The sequence below is a fragment of the Zootermopsis nevadensis genome, unplaced genomic scaffold (genome assembly GCF_977971745.1).
Source record: "Zootermopsis nevadensis isolate Lab colony 2312 unplaced genomic scaffold, Znev_1.0 Znev_ptg000010l, whole genome shotgun sequence".
NCBI classification, from domain to species: Eukaryota; Metazoa; Arthropoda; class Insecta; order Blattodea; family Termopsidae; genus Zootermopsis; species Zootermopsis nevadensis.
Window position 1 is genome coordinate 4,294,469 of NW_028259142.1, and position 18,363 is coordinate 4,312,831.

Consider the following 18,363-nt stretch of genomic DNA (forward strand, 5'->3'; position numbering starts at 1 on the left):
ATGTCGTTCACGGTCTTCCCAGGTCCCACTTTCCTTGAAGTTTGCACTTGAAAATCCTTTTTTTGTAATCTATAAGCCCTATAGGCCTAGTCGGGCACCCTGTGATTATGATACAGCTGTGTCTACTCACCAAGATACAGAGAAGACTTATGGGCAGGGGGTTATGGACGGAATATTTCTTGGGCGAATGTAAATAAAATATGTGAACTGTTCTACGCGACAGGAGAACATATTTCTGAACACCTTATAGGAACCGTCCCTGTTTCTGATCATTAACTGCTGAGCCGCCACGGTGTGATTATCCGTGTCTTATATCCGGACAGACTACACGTACATATGAAGTGGATTTCTTTCTCTCTTAATTGCAGATGGAAAACGTATTCAGTAATCACAAACGGTCATCATAGCATGACATACGTAATTGTACTTAACTGAGATTTCTTCAGTTCTTACTGTGGCATCAGCGTGCTTTTGTCAAGGCAACATCGCCACCAACTTCGGGATGGAATATCGGAAACTACTGTGTTGACCTTCGATTGTTCTTTTTTTTTTTTACGTTTGACTGAATATATACCCCGAGATACCATCTTACACTATGACGCTGGCGTCATCTCTCATGCTCGATTTCCACTGCCCTACGATTCACATGCAGCATTCAACCACGAATCACTAGAGCGACAGAATCAACAAATTCTTCAACATTTACAAATCTGTATCAATATTTTTTGGGGGTATATTATTATGTAGAATAATGTTATCCTTTTTTTTCCTTCAACCTGCCACAAAATTACAGAACCGGGATAGCTCAGTCAGTATAGTGACTAGGTACGGGCTAGACTACCGGGGTTCGATCCCCGACGGGGGCAGAGAATTTTTTTCCTCTAGCCTCTGCGTCCAGACCGGCTCTGGGGCCCACCCAGCCTCCTCTACAATGGGTACCGGGGTCCTTTCCCGGGGGTAAAGTCGGCCGGGGCGTGATGCTGACCACTCACCCCCATCTAGTGCCGAGGTCAAGGAAGAGAGGAGCTATACCTCCACTCACCCCAAACGCCTACATGGCGTATAGTGGGACAAACTTTACTTTTTGTCACAAAATTACAACTGCTAAAGGTGACACGAAGTGACAATGAAGCAAAGTGAATAGACCAGCCGCTCCCATTTCTCAATCAGTCCTCTTAAAAACTGTCAGACAGGCAAATTTATAATTATTAATTTTACGTTACCTTCCTCGCGCGGAGATGCTGTTCGCCGATTCTGGTGCTTTCTGCGAAGTCTTGACAGTCCCATGACAGGGTTGACCAGAGTGGCAGCAGTGCCCAAGATATCGTCAATGTTGGTGTGACTGCCAATAAACAGGGGTAAATTCTTGGGTCTCGGTTTAGTGGCCTGACTCTTAGTAGCCTTCAGCTGTGGTTCCTGAAGGTTATCGTAAGGTGACCGTCTACCAGTCTCCTGCGTGGACTGCAAGCTGTCACTCTGCGAACCTGTAGCAGGAAGTACTAGTGGGAATTTAGGCACTGCATTATCAGACGTCTTCTGTTTGTGCCTGTTATTTCCATCAGAGACATCTTCCTCAGAACTGTCGCTTGAAGAACTTTCTGGTTTTTTGTTTTGCTTTTCTAACCCTGGCCGGAGGTATTCACTGAGAGATTGGTTGCTGTCAAATCTCTTAACCCCTTCTGGGACATCTGCCCTGCTATTCAACCACCAAGCCTTCTCTCCAGACTCCTGATGCCTCAACTTGTATGGGAAACCCCTGGTGTTACACTCTTCCTCTCTCTGTTCTGGCTCTTGCATTTTATTAACAGAATGGCTACTCTTTACCCTCTGAACTCCCTCAGACTGTGACCACTCGGACGTCTCGCCCGATTCCTGACGCTTAATTTTGTATATTTTTTTCTTAACCTTCTCTCCTTCACCTGACTTCTTGCTATCCGAATCTGAACTTTGTAATTTATTTACCGACGAATTACTTCGTATTCTCTGTACCCCGTTTGTTGTTCCACCATCACCATCAGAGTCCTGCAGCTTGTTTACTGATGCACTGCTTTTTATTCTCTGAATTCCATCTGAACTCTTTTCTCCGCCAGAGTCCTGGAGCTTATTAATTGAAGAATTGCTCTGAATACGTTGAACTCCCTCCGGGATCGGAGCATTGTTGTCCAGCCACCATGGAAGCTCCCCCGACTGTTGATGCCGGAGTCTGTAAAGTCTTGTATTTGTCTTCTCATCTCCCACAGGCGGCTTTCCAGCATCACGATCTGAACTGATGCCCTTTCTTAGAGATATGCTGCTTGGGGTTTTCTGAAGTCCATCGGACTTTTCAGTTTTCTTGACCTCAGAGCCTTCTACTTCTGCGTCAGAATCGTGGAGTTTGTTTACAGAAGTATTACTCTGAATCCTCTTAACGCCCTCAGGAACAGGCGCACTGCTGTCAAGCCACCACGGCAACTCTCCAGACTGCTGATGTCTGAGACTGTGAAATTTTCCCTTCGATTTGACTACTCCCACAGAAGGCCTGACATCATCACTTTCTGAATCTTTGTTCTTATGTAGGAACACACCACTGGATGTTTTCTGCACGCCTGCAGACTTTTCGGTGTTTGCCTCCACTTTCTCGCCTCCGTGAAGTGTTTTTGGAGAAGCGCTATTTTGTAACGTCTTTGCCCCCCGCAAAGACAGCTCTTCGGACTGCTGGATCACCCCATTTCCTCCACTACATGAGTCCTGTAAATTGTCTACAGAACAATTGCTGGAGGCGTCCTTTACACCATCTGTCTTGCTGCTGTCTACATCCGCGTCTTTAAAGTTCTTAAATGAGGTACTGCTCTCAATTCTTCTGATACCCTCAGGAATGTTTGGGTTACTATCCAACCACCAAGCTCGCTCTCCTGATTCCTGCTTTCTGATCTTATTTTTAAGATTAAACTTGCTGCTGTCACTATCATCATGAGACTTAGACCCACTTCCGGTACTCTGTTTTCTGGATGAGACGCTTTGTTGAGAGTTAGATCTATCCACTGCACTCAGTTTTTTCAAAACCACATCATCTTTGTCACACTTGTTCAACAACGGCGTGCTATCACTTCTCAGAAGTCCTTCTGAATTGTTACTGTCATGCTTCCCTTTAAACAAATTTGCGACAGGGGCAAGAGCCCGCATCAGGAATGATTTTGACTCCTCTGTTTTATGTGCCTTTGGACTGACTGGAGGCTTGGGTGGCTTATCTACAGATTTGGACAATTCGTCACTAGAAGAAACTTTTGGGGCTGGACTGATTGATGTTTGCTGATGTTGGAGGTTTCTGGAATTCTGACGTTTTGTGGCACGTCCCTCGTCATCTTCATCACCGCTGCTGCTTCTGGAGGAAGAGGACGTTTCGGTGGATCTTGTTTCAGAGTCAGAGTCGGAAAATTCAGGTGCTTGTTTACCAGTCCGAGAGCATGGTGACCCACGAGAATGTCTTTCTGAATGGGGAGTTGATTTAGTCTTGTCTGGACTATTAAAATTAGGAAGAATTACATTCTTATCAGGGGCTTCTGAATCGAGTTTCGGTGCAGAACTACTAGAGTAGAGTTTGGACAGCGATTTTGATGTCCTTAATGAGGTTTGAGCACTGTCGGCTTCAATCGGCAGTGAGTGCGTGGAACCCCCTTCACCATAAGATCGATCAGAATCACCAGAGCTCGCCGAATTACTTCTCCTAAACTTTCTTTCAGACGTACTGGCACGCCTTTGGTTTTCTTGCAATTTTTTGAATGATTCTGCCTGCAGAGCACTGGGAAGTTCCACATTAAGAGCGGACTTACGAAAGTCTTTATTGGCAGCAGAGAATTTGTTGAGGGAATGTAAGGAAGAGGAAGCCTTGATACACTGTGTATTGCCGTCGCTCTTGGGAACTGGAGGTGGAAGTCTGCGAACAGATGAATCAAATGAGTGCTTGGAACATGATACTTGCAAGGATGGAGCTTTCGATAAGGTTTCCTCGTTTGATGACGATTTCGATAAACATACCTCACTGGAAGGCATATTTTCATCAGATCCAGTTTCACACGATGGTTTTAAAAAGATTCCTTCATTCGACGATGTTTTATGAGCCGATCCTTCAGAGGAGAGAGATATGGATGATGCAGATTTCGACTTTACACTGCCTACAATTTCTGCACCAGTTGCAAGAGGTTTCAAACTCTCATTCTTGAGTGATTTCGTTCGAGCTAAACCAAAACCTTCTATTCTCCCAGTAGAATATGCTTTAGAGCTCGGTCCTTCAGTTAAAGATTTTTTTACCAACATTTCTTCTGACAGAAGGGATGCAGGTGACAAAGACTTTGATTTCATTCCAACTGAAGTCTCACTGTTCAACTGGCTTGGGAGTTTTCCAGTCATATTCTTTAAAGACTTTACTCGAGTTAAATCTGAACATCTCGCACTTGCATCGGATGCACTTTTATTTTCTTCAAATAAAGATGACTTATCAGGTAAGTCATCTGAAGAAAGGGTGGCTGATGTTGCATCTGTGAATACGTCACCTCGCTGAAGGGTGCTAGTTGCAGGAGGAGGTTTTGTGGCAGTATCTTTAACAGATTTTGCTCGAACCAAACCTAAACCTCTCTCCTTTGCATTATCTGAAACAATGGATGGAGTTCCTACTGATGCTCCCACAGTCAGAATAGACGCTGAAGACGAAGGAGTGGTGCCTGTACTTTGTCCTGGACATTTAGCACTCGCATTCATGACTGATTGGACTTGAGTCAAATTGGCACCTTCTGGTCCATTCATCGATCCATAATTTTTTGAAAGCGATTGTGTTGATTTCGTCTCATCTTCTTTACAAACGGCCTTTGCTTTTGTGTCTTTGTGATTACGGTGACCTACAGTTGATACACCATCAGGCATCCCGTTACTCTCTACAACTATTGGTTTATCACTTTCCGACTTCTGTGTGCTGGTGATACCACTGCCTACGTTCCTTTCAGAGGAACCTAGAGGACTAGATTGAAGTTTCTGACTGGGTAATGCCATGTCTTTGGTAACATCTTTATTTGCAATTATTGCAGTGGTATTGCTTTCAGGAGTTTGACTTGTCGAGGACTCTTGGGTAGCTAAAGACTTCGCAGCTGCTTCCTTGTCGTCGCTTCTTGAAGACAAGTAGCCATACCGAGATGTGTACCTAGAGACAGGAGAGTAGCTGCTGGCCGCACTGGGGTACCTGTCCAGGTACGTCGACCACCTTGAAGAGACCCCGTAACGGGACAATCTTGCTGTATCATCCACGCGGTCTGACTGAATCTCTTTGTCCACCATTTCAGGCCTTGTTTTTGGCTTTTCTATTGTCTTTTCTATAACTCGAGCCAAATCTGAACGTCTGGTTCTCACGTACGACGACGTAGACGGAGGTGTTGGCGACGTTCCTCGTGTTACAACAGTAATAAATGTGGTCTGGGTTACTTCTTCCTCGTCTGTATTTTTACTGCTGTGTTTGCCTTCCAACTCCACTGCAATCTTGCAATTATCAACGGCTTCAGCAGTTGGTGTACAGGCAGAAGAAGATTCCTCCGTATCCTGCTGGGAATTGTGCCTACTAATAGACCTACCACTGTAACTCAGAGTAGAGAGTCCGAAGACTGTAGGCGGCTTTTCACTGACAGGGCTTCGGGTGATGTTTGAACCGAACCTGGAGGAACTTCCAAACCTGAGCGATGATGGCGTGTAGACAGGAGTTGAAGCAGATGTTGATGCCGTCGAGGAAGCCGCGTCGGGGGCGGAATCTCTGCTTGTGGATCGACTGTATGTACCCCGACTATAAAGGCGGTATGGAGACAAGGAACTACTACTGTATCCCACGCGATCCGCTTTCACTCCCACGTCTGCTGAGGAAGGCGTCGTTTCGGGGCTGGTGTCCCTGCTCGACTTGATACTAATGCTCCTCCCCAGAACACGGTGAACACTCCCCGCGTCTCCGTCGTCCTTATCCCTCGTCCTGCCCGGATACGTACCGGAAGAGTATCTGTCTCGGAGCGACAGTCGCTCGCTCTCTTTGCCGTCTCTCTTCTCCGTCGCGGCGGACCTCGAGTCACTGTTCTTTGCGGCGTTCAGGTAACTGCTTGTCGAGCCCCTATTGTAGCTGGAGCTTTGGTAAGGCAGCCGGTAACTGGATGCAGATAAGTGGCTACTTTTTCCCGTGCTGGAAGTGTCTCCTCCAGCGCTGAGCCGACGTCCATAGCCACTGCCGCCACCATCGTACTGCGAGCAAACATATCGGCGGGTTAGCTTGATACATGAATATACATTGGCATAATAAATTAATATTCCTCAGTTAAAAACAAAGTGTCTGTCACATAAAAAGGGCAGTGTGATGTTAAATTGGGCGGTAGCCGTGGGCTTCGAGGTCATTAATTGCTCGTTGCCATGAATGGGGTTCTTAAAACAGTCACCAAGTTCCTTTGAAGCTGAGGCGATTAACAAATTAGTCGCATGGAATGTCCCAGTTTCTTAAGCAGACGTCGTTTGAGAGCCTTTTCTGTAAATAAGAGGCTGAGAAAACTCACGAATTCCCTCAGTCAGCATAGGAGGCATCTCAACAGAAATACGATCCAGCTACTTGCCGATAACAAATGTACAGGGACACCACTGCATATGCACGATACTTTCATAGAATGTCAGAAAGAGACATCTCATACGCAAGGAGACCTTTGTCAACTAAGAATTGCCCATATTCTGAAATGAATATTCCTACAATTGCCTCGACTTATACAGAAATATTTTATATTTTAAAAAAATTACTTGTAATATTGTTAGCATCTTAATGATAGAAATCGTGAAGACACTAAAACTGTTATGGCGAGACGTAATTTCGTGGAACGCTGTCGAATAAAGACAATTTGTTCATGCAGAAATATCAAAGCAATTTTAAAGGGTCCTGACGAAGATACCGAATTGATGGGCTTTGTCGCTCTCGTATGGCAGTCTGAAAATCGCACACCGTTTCAGATAAACGATCTGTCTCTAATGTTCTGTGGAAAAGTTTCGAGGAGTTAGGGATGGGGGCTATTCAACTGCGACCAATAGACAATGTTAACATCATTCGCTAGGCAACCACAGTGAACTAAGATATGTTATCCCCTTATATCAGGATTTAAGACAATTTTCAATAAAACTGTGATAATATCCACCAAGACCTAATCCTGATATAAACAAGGAAATCAATAGTATTCAACGTGTCGATATTTCTGGTATCTGATATTAGTCTGGTCTAGTGAGTTTTTATTTTATTTATTCCATGTAAATAACGCATGCAAACTTTAAGCAACACAGCGCCAACCTTGTCTTCGTGTTGACATCTTAGAAACAGTAACCCTGACAAACGATTAGAGTTAAACACAAACTAGGGTCAATGTCGATTGTCAAGCGAAGAAGAAGGGGTTACGCAGGATACGACAGCTGTTGTGAATGACGGACCCAGTCATAGTTCAAACGCCATGCCGGGCTAATGGATGAGCTTACAAAAGTGGGTTTAAATTACATCACACCGCTGTATGACACAGCAACTAAACAGAAAGTCTGTGTAACTAATTACTCGATCTGTGTACTGCTTTGACTCCTCTGACTGTGCTAGGAGTCGGGCATCGGAACCTGAACGGGCCTGTTTGGCCACTACCTGAAGATGACGGTGATGGCAGTTGAATTTGGAATCATTATCGGAATAAGCGAACAAACTCCAAGATAAATCTGTCCAGTGCCACTTTTTCTAAGACCTTTTGTTTCGAAGGAAGAGACTTGTTTGTTCCTGAAACGGTAATGGATGTTAATACGAGAGTTCCGTCGCTGCTGGGTTTAGAGATGGGCAACAAAAGTAAAAGTGTAGAAATATCAACTTAATTTCAGAATGAAATGCGTGAATCCCGAACTGTTTCACCCGACATGTATCCTCAACATACATTTAAATTTTATCCTTATAAGAAACCTGGGTTTTCCAAATTGTCTCTACCTTTTGGCTGTTCCGACCAAAACTGTGCATTTCTTATATCCCTCATGCATGCTACACGTTCTGTGCATCCCATCCTCCTTGATCACGCAATTCTAATAATATTTCGTAAAGAATTAGTTTCGCGAACCTCCCCATTAAGAAATTTTCTCCAATCTCTCTCAGGTCAAAATATTTTTCGCAGCACAAGTCCACGTTTTTTTGGATTTCGAACTGCTTGTTAGTAAGCATTAATCCAACTTAATTTTCTCGTAATTCTAAAACGGCTGACTTCTGAGATGTAGACACTGGCCGACGTTTCAGAGGGGTTTAATGCCTCCATCATCAGGGTAAATAAGGGTTGTGTCACCATACACGTTGTTCCAGTTTGTTGTAACCGGGCGAGAAATGTCGTTTGCATGTCGCCCCGAAACAGTGGTGTTACCTGCGAGGTAGACGATGAGAAGGCATTGTCAGGCTTCCGGGCACTTCCATAGCTGCTGCTGCCGCTGTACGAGGAACTTAGGCCACTCTTGTTCCACGGCACCTGGAACACGGTAACAAACAGCTCGTTTTTATAAAAAATATTCATTATTCATTAATTATTTGTTTATTTAACAACGCTGCCAGCATCTGAAGCGATAAAGCGTCGAATTACACGATGATCAATAAATAACAAACCGAAAAGCTGTGAAGATAATCGGTAGACACCACCCATTCCCAAATACCGATATTTTCGTTGAACTGGGTGCTGCGGGAATATCTCAAAAATTATGACAAATGCATAAAAATTATAGTCTGAAAACCTTTGGGAAAATGCTATTTGGGAGACCTAGGCATGGTTTGAGGATATTAAAATGGGTCCTAAAGAAATTCGGGCGAGGATGCAGAAAAGAATCATATGGCTTAGGATTGCATTTGTCACTGGTGGATTCAACATGGCACTGAGCGACTATAAGCTTCTCAGGAAGGGATCTGCTTTTTGGTTCCGTAAAGCCTGAAAATACATTATAAATACTGTTTCACAAATATGAAATTTATTTTGACTATTTTTCTGTTCCCATTAAGCTTCTTGCAGCTTTGAGTGATTAGAAATGAGAATTTCGTAAAATGTCACAAGTTTAAATTTCGTGACACAAAGGTCAATGGACACGGTCTGTGATGTAGTCCCCCCTTCCTCTTAAAATTAGATTGATTCATATGATGTGGATACGCCGCGTAAAACTGCAATACGCACCCAACGTATCTTCCTGCCTACGTACCAGTGACGTCAGGAGTCAGGAATAGATCTGCAAGATGTCCAGCTGGCAAGCGAATCCACCACCAGTACGAGACGCTGGATCTTCAAGGACCTTTACCCAAATAGTTATAAACGCGATTAATGTTAAACAACAGAGCCATAGCTTTATTTTTATGCTTAATGTCGACGGTAGGAAGACGAGGCTTACTAAGTTTGTCTGACGAAAATAGAAAGAAGCTAATGGCAAAACGTGAGAGTACTGCCATTCAAATGCTCAAAATCTGCACAGAAAGAATAGCAAAGATCTTCGTACAGTCTGTCCAACAATAAAAAAACAAGCGCTTCAAATTTTCTACATCCCAAACCGAAAAGTGGTGTAAGCGTACCGCTGGCTTGCATTTGTCACTAAGAGGCGTGTCTCTTCCTTCCATGAATTACTTATGCCAAATGTTTATCAAGCAAATATAACAATATATCTGCCTAAACTAACAAAAACGCAACAAAGATAATGACATATCTGTTCTCCTCTGCTATTATCATTCCACCAATGTTCCATACTCATCTACCACCGCCCAGCGAGATGCTCAGTAGCCCTGACCAAGCAACACATTATTTGTCCCCTGTCCTGAGTTAAGGATTCCAACCCTGGCTCGTCACTTGGCTGGTCGGGGAGTGAATGTAGTTTCAGTTTAAAAATTAGACAAAAAATTTAAAAAATCAATTAATTCTGATCTGTCAGCACTGAAAGAAAAATAGGTTTTGTTCTGCATTCCAGAAGCATCAGTCATCATACAAACATTCCAAGCACATTTAAGAATGATTCATTCAGGCCTACAATACGAAGAACAAACTGTTAGTGTCTAACCCCTCTTCTTCACAATCTTAACAAGTTAGTATTAATTTCAGGGTCACTGGGTAATTTCAGACACCCGATTTCGCATATATATATTGTGTCGAGTTCATATTAACCAGCATTTTCCTCACTGGAAGAGAGTATAAGCACTGTTAATTTATGACAGCCGTCAGTCTGTAAACAAGTGCGAAGTGAAACATACTACCAGTACTTTGCATTAATCAGGCGACCCAGATAACCGAAGAATGTCTTAAGCATGCACAGCGTAGCAGTGCGTGATTTACACTAACATCAGCTGTTCAATTATTTTGTAGTGACGCAGAAACGTATCGAGGATTATAACTTATTTATGTACATAATTTCACATGTGTTCCTTCCTACTACCTAATAGCTGTCAAGACATTACCTCAAATATTTGTTTATTTGTTTTTGTATTTAATATATTTTAAATATTTAAATGTTAATTATAGTAATATTTTAATATTTAATAGGAATTTTATTGTGATTAGACTTACAAGATTTAAACAAATATATATTTATCACAATATGACGCAACTTTATCATCTCATTACCTCAAAGTTTACCGTCTTCGCCATGTTTATAATTTTTCATAAAAAACGGAGAAATATATATGACGACATACCACGATACGCGTAATAAGCAACTGGCTCCAAAATAATCAGTGGAGAAAATCACACGGACAAACGGACATGTTACTGTAAACCTATTTTTCCTAATAGGAGCAGGCTAACTAAACCGTCAATGGAAACGATAACACGTTTCAGACACTTCATTGGAACACGTGGCTTGGAGCAGTCTTAAGAATACATATTAGAACAGAACACGAGCCTAATCTATTGAAACATCTTTCCGACTATTAATTAAGATACATGATACATAGGAGCATGAGGTCAGCATAAAATGTGGCACGTCCCATTAAACTGAATAAAAACTAGTAAACAAAATATATATCCTTACATCTGCAGCAGATGATAACGCGCCCCTTTTCAGATGTTTTCGCATACAGCCATCACAGCCAATGAAAAGCAAACGTTTGTTTAACTCTTCTCATTAAATTGGTATATTCCAACTGGAACGTGGTAGAATCTGGGACGTCAAGATTCAAACCTATGATAAACTAGGTATTCTAACGGGAACGTTAGATATTCATTAAGTTTTATTAGGGGCAGAAATGTTTCTCACAGCCAGTAAGTTTTAAACAAATCTCTAAATTCAATTGGTGATTAAAGCTTTTTGATGACAAGATCGGATTTTCTACATCCTCGTTTCTTAAGATCGACAACCTCTTCTCAGAGCCCCTGGTTATTTTTAGTAGGATGAATTTCATAAAGCTGGGAGATGTAAAACAGACACGATATAGCATTATTAAGCAAACAGGAATTGAACCTAGGGACCTGAAATAACAAACGTCTGATTCGCTCTCATCCTGACTGCCGGTATAAAAATACACTCTAAGCCAGAGAGGAAGGACTCAAAATGGGGCAATGCTCCCAAGTTGGGCTAAAACTGATCTAAAGTTAGCTAGCAAGAGGTACATAAAGCTCACTAGAGGTGTCAGCCCCCCCCCCCAAAAAAAAAAAACGAGAATTTTAATTACTTGGCCTTAACAACGCGTGGACAGTTCATCGACACTTGTAAGTTAAGGAGAGTGCAGTGTAATTTTATGAATATTTCTGTAACGAAGAAAATGGCGGTCATGTGAGTGTATCCTAAATTACACTTGAAACGAAAAATGAGCGAACATAATTTATTTCTGTACCAAGCCAAAGTTATTTCAGAGACGAATTAAATAAATAAAAATGTATACAGTTATGACAAGTTATAACAATGTCGGAGATTCGATTATAACCAAGGCGAAGATCAAGGAACAAAAAAAAATGTTTAAAGTACTTCAGTAACTCTTTTCCAAATTAAAGCCGTACATGAAAATCGTTAGCAAAGAGAATAATTGTTAAATAAAACAAATTTACTATTAATTTGAAGGCAATAAATACAAGTACGGAGGGTGACCTGAGATAATACGTAAGTAGCAATGTACAAAAAAAATTGTCCAAAATCGAAAGAGTTTAACAGAAACCTACATTCAGTTGGAAAATGATCCGGCTGTGAGGATACAGTCATATAAAATTATTTAACGTGGAAACGGAAATGAGAACAAAAATTAGGCGGAGGAAAGCCCGCTTCAATGTTTATCCTTTCTGTTATTATATTTTTGTGGCATTTATATGAGAAGGAGCTATCCTGTTACAAATGCGAAGGGGTGCCGGCCTCCTCTAATGCAGTGGTGTTCAATATGGGGTACGCGTACCCCCGGGGGTACTCGAAGACATCTTAGGGGGTACATGAAATTTAAAAAAAAATTATATATTATTTTATGATAAACACTGAATAATAAGTAATGTAATTTATTTAATTTATTTTAGATGTAGATTATATACTATGTATAACTTGAATTATACACCAACAACTTTGGGGGTACAAAGTTGAAGAGAAATTATATCTGGGGGTACGCGAAGACATCTTAGGGGGTACGTGAAATTTAAAAAAAAATTATATATTATTTTATGATAAACACTGAATAATAAGTAATGTAATTTATTTAATTTATTTTAGATGTAGATTATATACTATGTATAACTTGAATTATACACCAACAACTTTGGGGGTACAAAGTTGAAGAGAAATTATATCTGGGGGTACGCGAAGACATCTTAGGGGGTACGTGAAATTTAAAAAAAAATTATATATTATTTTATGATAAACACTGAATAATCAGTAATTTAATTTATTTTAGATGTAGATTATATACTATGTATAACTTGAATTATACACCAACAACTTTGGGGGTACAAAGTTGAAGAGAAATTATATCTGGGGGTACGCGAACAAAAAAGGTTGAATACCACTGGCCTAGAACATGTGCAGAGCGGTTTAATGAACGCCCAGAAACAACAAAGAAAAAAGATACACAAGGAACGAGAAAAAAGGAAGGAAAAAGAAGAGAAACGGAAACTAATATGTGAGGACTCACACTTTCAACCAGTCGATCCCATCCATCGGTTAAAGCACCTCTGAAAGACGCCAGCCACTTTCGTAAGGAAATGCCACAACACGAAAAGAAGCTGAAACTTGAGTAGCTTTCGTCCAGCGATATTTCTAAGTGTCTGCTGTACCCACTTCACAGGAAACCAACGCTCTGCATGAGCTACGTAGGTGGTAGGTGATTAATGAGCTTCGACTGCCCAAGACGACGTGAATCACATATCACCACAAGTTAGTGACACTGTCAGAATGAGGAAAATAAACGATTTCGTGATTTGGATAAGTGATCTTTCACGTCGCAGAAATTAGTAAACATTTTTAACCGAGAGCATAAAGAGATTTCGTAACGGTGATGCTGTGTCCATCCACCAATCTCTTATGTCCCTATTTCCGCATCTTTGACCTTCGAAGCCACACAGCAGATTTACATACAAAAGTAGAACCTTTCAGATACATGCACTGAAAATATTGAAATTTATTTTGATCCTTGTTGCTTTGCAGTAGTGCCACCAATTTAACATGTATGAAGCAACGAACTTACAAGATTTCTAAATAAATATTTCGTTATATTTTATTTTTATTTATTTAGTGTTCTGTCTGAGGACAGGTCCATATGAACAGGATCCTTCCATCCTTTTCTCGGACTGGGACCTGTTCATATACGTTCTTGGCAGATGATCCAGAAGTGGTTAGCCATTGCCTTCTTCTGTGTGTGAATGGAGTAATTGTTGGGATGCCACGGAGGAAAACTCCGTGTTGCCTAGACCACGGCCTTGCCCAACACAAGTTATAATTTCGGGCACCGCCGGGAATCCAACCCGAGACCCCAGGATTACAAGGCCAGCGTTCTAACCGCTAGACCACCTCATCTTATTATTATTTAGTGTTCTGTCTGACGACAGGTTCATATGAACAGGATCCTTCCATCCTTTTCTCCGACTGGGACCTGTTCATATACGTAATTGGCAGATGATCTAGAAGTGGTTTGCCATTGCCTTCTTCTTTGTGTGAATGGAGTAATTGTTGGGATGCCACGGAGGAAAACTCCGTGTTGCCTAGACCACGGCCTTGCCCAACACAAGTTATATAAATAAAAAATAAAAAAGACACATATATAATGTGTTACGCGTTAAGATACATAACTCTCATTTCAGTATGATTGATATCAACAAATTAAAGTCAAAACTAACGTAAATCCGAATTTATATATTCTGTGTACCACCTGAATATATATTTATGCTATTGCATCAACTAATTCTTACATTACGACACACAGCAGAGGTTAGTCTCAGTTTCAAATGAGATTACAAGATAATCATGCATGGTAAGTGGACACGAATTTTGAAGGAGGCTGTCATGACGGTAACACCCAACATTCCCCTGGAGAGACTGATGAAAACCTCGAAAAGTTTCAGTCAGGATAGTCTGGACTCCAAATAAGACGCTTTCATATGCGTTACCACTACATTAACCTGCTAGGCCACTGCTGTATTAACATAATTGATGGATTATTTGGCACGCATTCACAACGGACCGCGGGAAGCTGGGTCTTTGGGGTTAGTGGCCTGTAGCAGCCACATCAGCTCAGCGGTCGACGTTCTGTTTTCAACGTATTTACTTCTTGGTAATATTTATTTATAAACTTCACGCAACAAAGTTGTTCTTATCACAGTCCTGTTATTAATTACCATCCTCTCATAGGCCCAACGAGTGGTAAGTTACATACAACTGATGAAAAGTTTTAGACGCACTAATTGTGTGTGTATTAATACATAATAGTAACATGGCTTCAAGTTTCTAAGTTCACAGCTTCATCTTCAAGTCAAAATACAGAAAACATAAAACACGATAGTGCATGCATGGGTTCACAAGGTTTTATTACATCAAGGGTCGCTGTGTTACCATGCATGTAAGCTATTAGACTGTAGGAAGAGATAACCTGCGTATAGGAGAGTATTTGAAAATATGTTAAATAAGCAGTCAGGGACAATTGACAAGGGGTGGTGCTCTATGGTCGGGGCTGAAAAGTTACACAGAATCTCGTACTCAGATTAGAAAATTCAATAGTGAACCTCTCAGTTCCTGAAAGGCATACGATGTCTTGAGCAGCTGAATGACTATCAGCTTCTCAAGACAGGCTCTGCTTCATGTAATTAGCGAACAGGCAAAGTTGTAGGCCTGCATGTTGGTTGACAGTTGCTGTGATGAGTTCACAGAGGCAGGGGTGGTCGCTGACATAACAATCCATTTCCCGTCCCGACACTGCAGTTCGCATTTTCGTGCAGTACCCCGGAGCCTCGTACCGGGAATGCCGTCTTACACTGTGCTAGTTATGCAACGTCCAATGCAGGGATCTTACAGGAATTCGCAGGCACCATCGTGAATTTGGAAGTGTTTTCTAGTGTCCCCGAGGAATATGCAGTCTGTCAATACCTACACCTTAAAATTTCTTATATTCGGGACAGGGATTACAAAATACTCATGTATTAAAAATGACAATTATATCTTCACAGTGACGATGGCAACTGAAATGTTTGCCAAAACGATGGATAATTTTTCGCATTCGACGCGGATCATTCCATGGCCAAAGTTGTATACCCTAAAAATGCCACCCCTCAGGTTGGAAGCCAGAGTTTGCACTGAAGCGACATTGGACTATAAATGACTAAAATTTGGCAAATACACACAATAGGTCCCGACTTTGAATAAACATCTTTCTGCTTTAACAGTGAAACGAAGACTGCTTAATGTGCACGCTGTAATTTCGGTCAACGCAGACATCACTTTCTGATGCTGCGAAAATGGGAACAAGTTTTCCCATTTACGTCAACTCGGCGCGATTAAGATGGAGGCCATCACAAGGCGGTGAGTGGAGTGCGGATGTTAGACTGCTACATCCTGCCTACTGACAACGCATTAACTCTCATTTCAATGTCGCTCGCTGCAGCCACCCGACTGCGAGGGCGGCTAACAATTGCAGTGATGGGGCAGACATCATGTAAAGGTCATCACACGCATTTTATAATTTCAACGACGTATGAATTACGTTCATTACATTCATGACGACAAATAGCATCGCGGTTCAAATTATTCGGAACCCACGTGATTAGAATTTTCTAACGGAGACCGACCATCTTGACTGAGAATTTTCTTGGTTTTCCTCAGACAAACATGCCAAATATGCTGGAAAGTTAAACTTACACTTCACAGACGAAGAATAGTTCATTTTTCGTTCTTCCCAAATCAGTGTTCATTATCCGACTCTTTATAACGCATGAGGTTCAAGCGAAAGTATCTGCATAACAAAGTATTTAAACGACTCACCATGTATGATGTGCGCTACAAAGCAGACTACTATTGGATCTTTCAACCAATGGATCTTTGGTGAAACGAAAACCTCGCTTGGCATAGGACCAAGGACTGTCCACACGCGCCGTGATCAAAACAGTGCCTAATTGCAACCCTCAAAAACAAGATTATCCTTTAGTCCCCATTTGTTTATCCTTTTGTAGATCACTGTCATACATGTCGTCTTCCCACTGTTACAAGCCTTAACTTTAGACGCTATAACGCAATTAAAATTGTACCCTATGACGTAAAAAGCAAAATTCTTTAGCCTATTTATTCTGGAAGCCATAACTCTTCATTTAAGTGTCGACACTACTTAACAACAAAATGTCTTCTAATTGCAAGCGGAATATGAGAAATGTTGGCTGTCTCATCCCTCCTACAAGTGGTCAGTAACACAACAACAACAACAGTGATTTGAGTCTGCTCTTTGTCCTTGGATTTTGTACAAAAATTACAGTCGTTCTTAATATTAAATGCACGTATCACTATGCAAATTGTCTCGTCACCAGATTGATTGGAAAATAAATTATTCGAATGTGTGGGAGATTCAGATATTTTTGGAAAAAGGGTAAAACATTGAACTTACATTAGCGAAGATATGGGCAAATTAAGCTCGGTTATTGCTTTATAACTATCAGTTTGGAATATTTTGTATTCCCTCTTTCCACATAAAAATATATCTAAAGTTTAAAACGCAGCCTACACTAACTGTCAATACACCCACTGCCTTGCAGATGACACCTGCCCTCTCCCATAAATGAAAGAGGGTGTCTGAGAACACGGTGGACCGGAAAATACCGAATAATGAAAATCTTCTTATTTTTTTCTCTACAAAACCCATGTTTGAGACTTCAAGTTGTCCATAAAGAGGAGCTTGGAAAAATAAATTATGCAAATGTAAACTGGATAGAACTGGCTTATGACAGGATCCAATGATAGTCCCTGTGGGCCAGTGACGGAAATTCTGGGTCCACAAATACACAGCCTTGTTTAACAGCTAGGGAGATCGTAGTAGGGCGCCAATTATTAAGAACAATTAAGTTAATAAACCAACAAGTTGCCATGTAATACAAACCAGGCGCTAGAGGGATCGAGAAGTTTATTTCAAAAATAGTTTAGTATATTTAATTAAAAACACACGGATTTAAACTTAATACAAATTAAAGGTTATACTTTACTGATACGAACCGAAATAAAATTTAAACTTACAGTCTGAAACTGGAATTCCAAATTTAATCGACATCAACAAAGCAGTCGCAGATGGTTCGTGATGGCACAATGGCGGACCCGATGACTGTATTTTATATGTATGCAATTTTGTGAAGATAACGAGCAGAATACAGTGAAAGTACTGACAATTTGGAGTGTTAGTGCCGCAGCAAACTGCCCGAGCAGTATTCGCATGGCACACTACCAAAAAGCCGGGATTCCCAGCAGTTTATAAACGGTCAAGAGACGCTGCAGACTAGACCTACTCTAATTCCGCTGAGGCAGCCACCTCGGTTCAGATCGGTACGGCTCAACGCACAGCTGTGCAGCTAAAAATGCCAGAACTACCAAATATTTATCGTCTTTTATTAGAGCGCCAACTTGCTTTTCTAAAAGGAATAATTCAATTCATATGTTTTACAGAAATTTTTATTTACTGTTACTTTATTTTTATTTAAATGTAGTTTTTCTTTCTTATATTCAGTATACATCAAATTTCATAAAAATCTGTTCAACGGTTCAAAATGTTAAGCACACAGACTATGCATATAGGAACATTTTTTTTTTTGTAAATTTCTTGCGAACGAGCCTAAAACCAGGATGGAAAGAGTTAAAGTTATTAAACATGGAACTGATTTCTTGAGACTGTGTAGCCAAGTGAGCATCATAATTAAGCTACTGTAT

General features: G+C 41.1%; 1 protein-coding gene across 3 annotated transcripts in view; it reads right to left on the minus strand.

Moving 5' to 3' along the window:
• Fhos (Formin homology 2 domain containing) overlaps positions 1-18,363 on the minus strand; it is a 140,840-nt gene that overhangs the window by 100,031 nt on the left and 22,446 nt on the right. For all 3 annotated transcript variants that reach the window (XR_015534455.1, XM_087346264.1, XM_087346263.1), the window contains exons 2-3: positions 8,409-8,510; positions 1,224-6,243 (exon numbers count right to left, since the gene is read on the minus strand). Coding sequence is in view for 2 of the 3 variants with exons in the window: in XM_087346264.1 (XP_087202390.1) it covers positions 1,224-6,243; positions 8,409-8,510 (5,122 nt within the window). In the remaining variant the exon portion in view is untranslated. The remainder of the gene's footprint in view (positions 1-1,223; positions 6,244-8,408; positions 8,511-18,363) is intronic.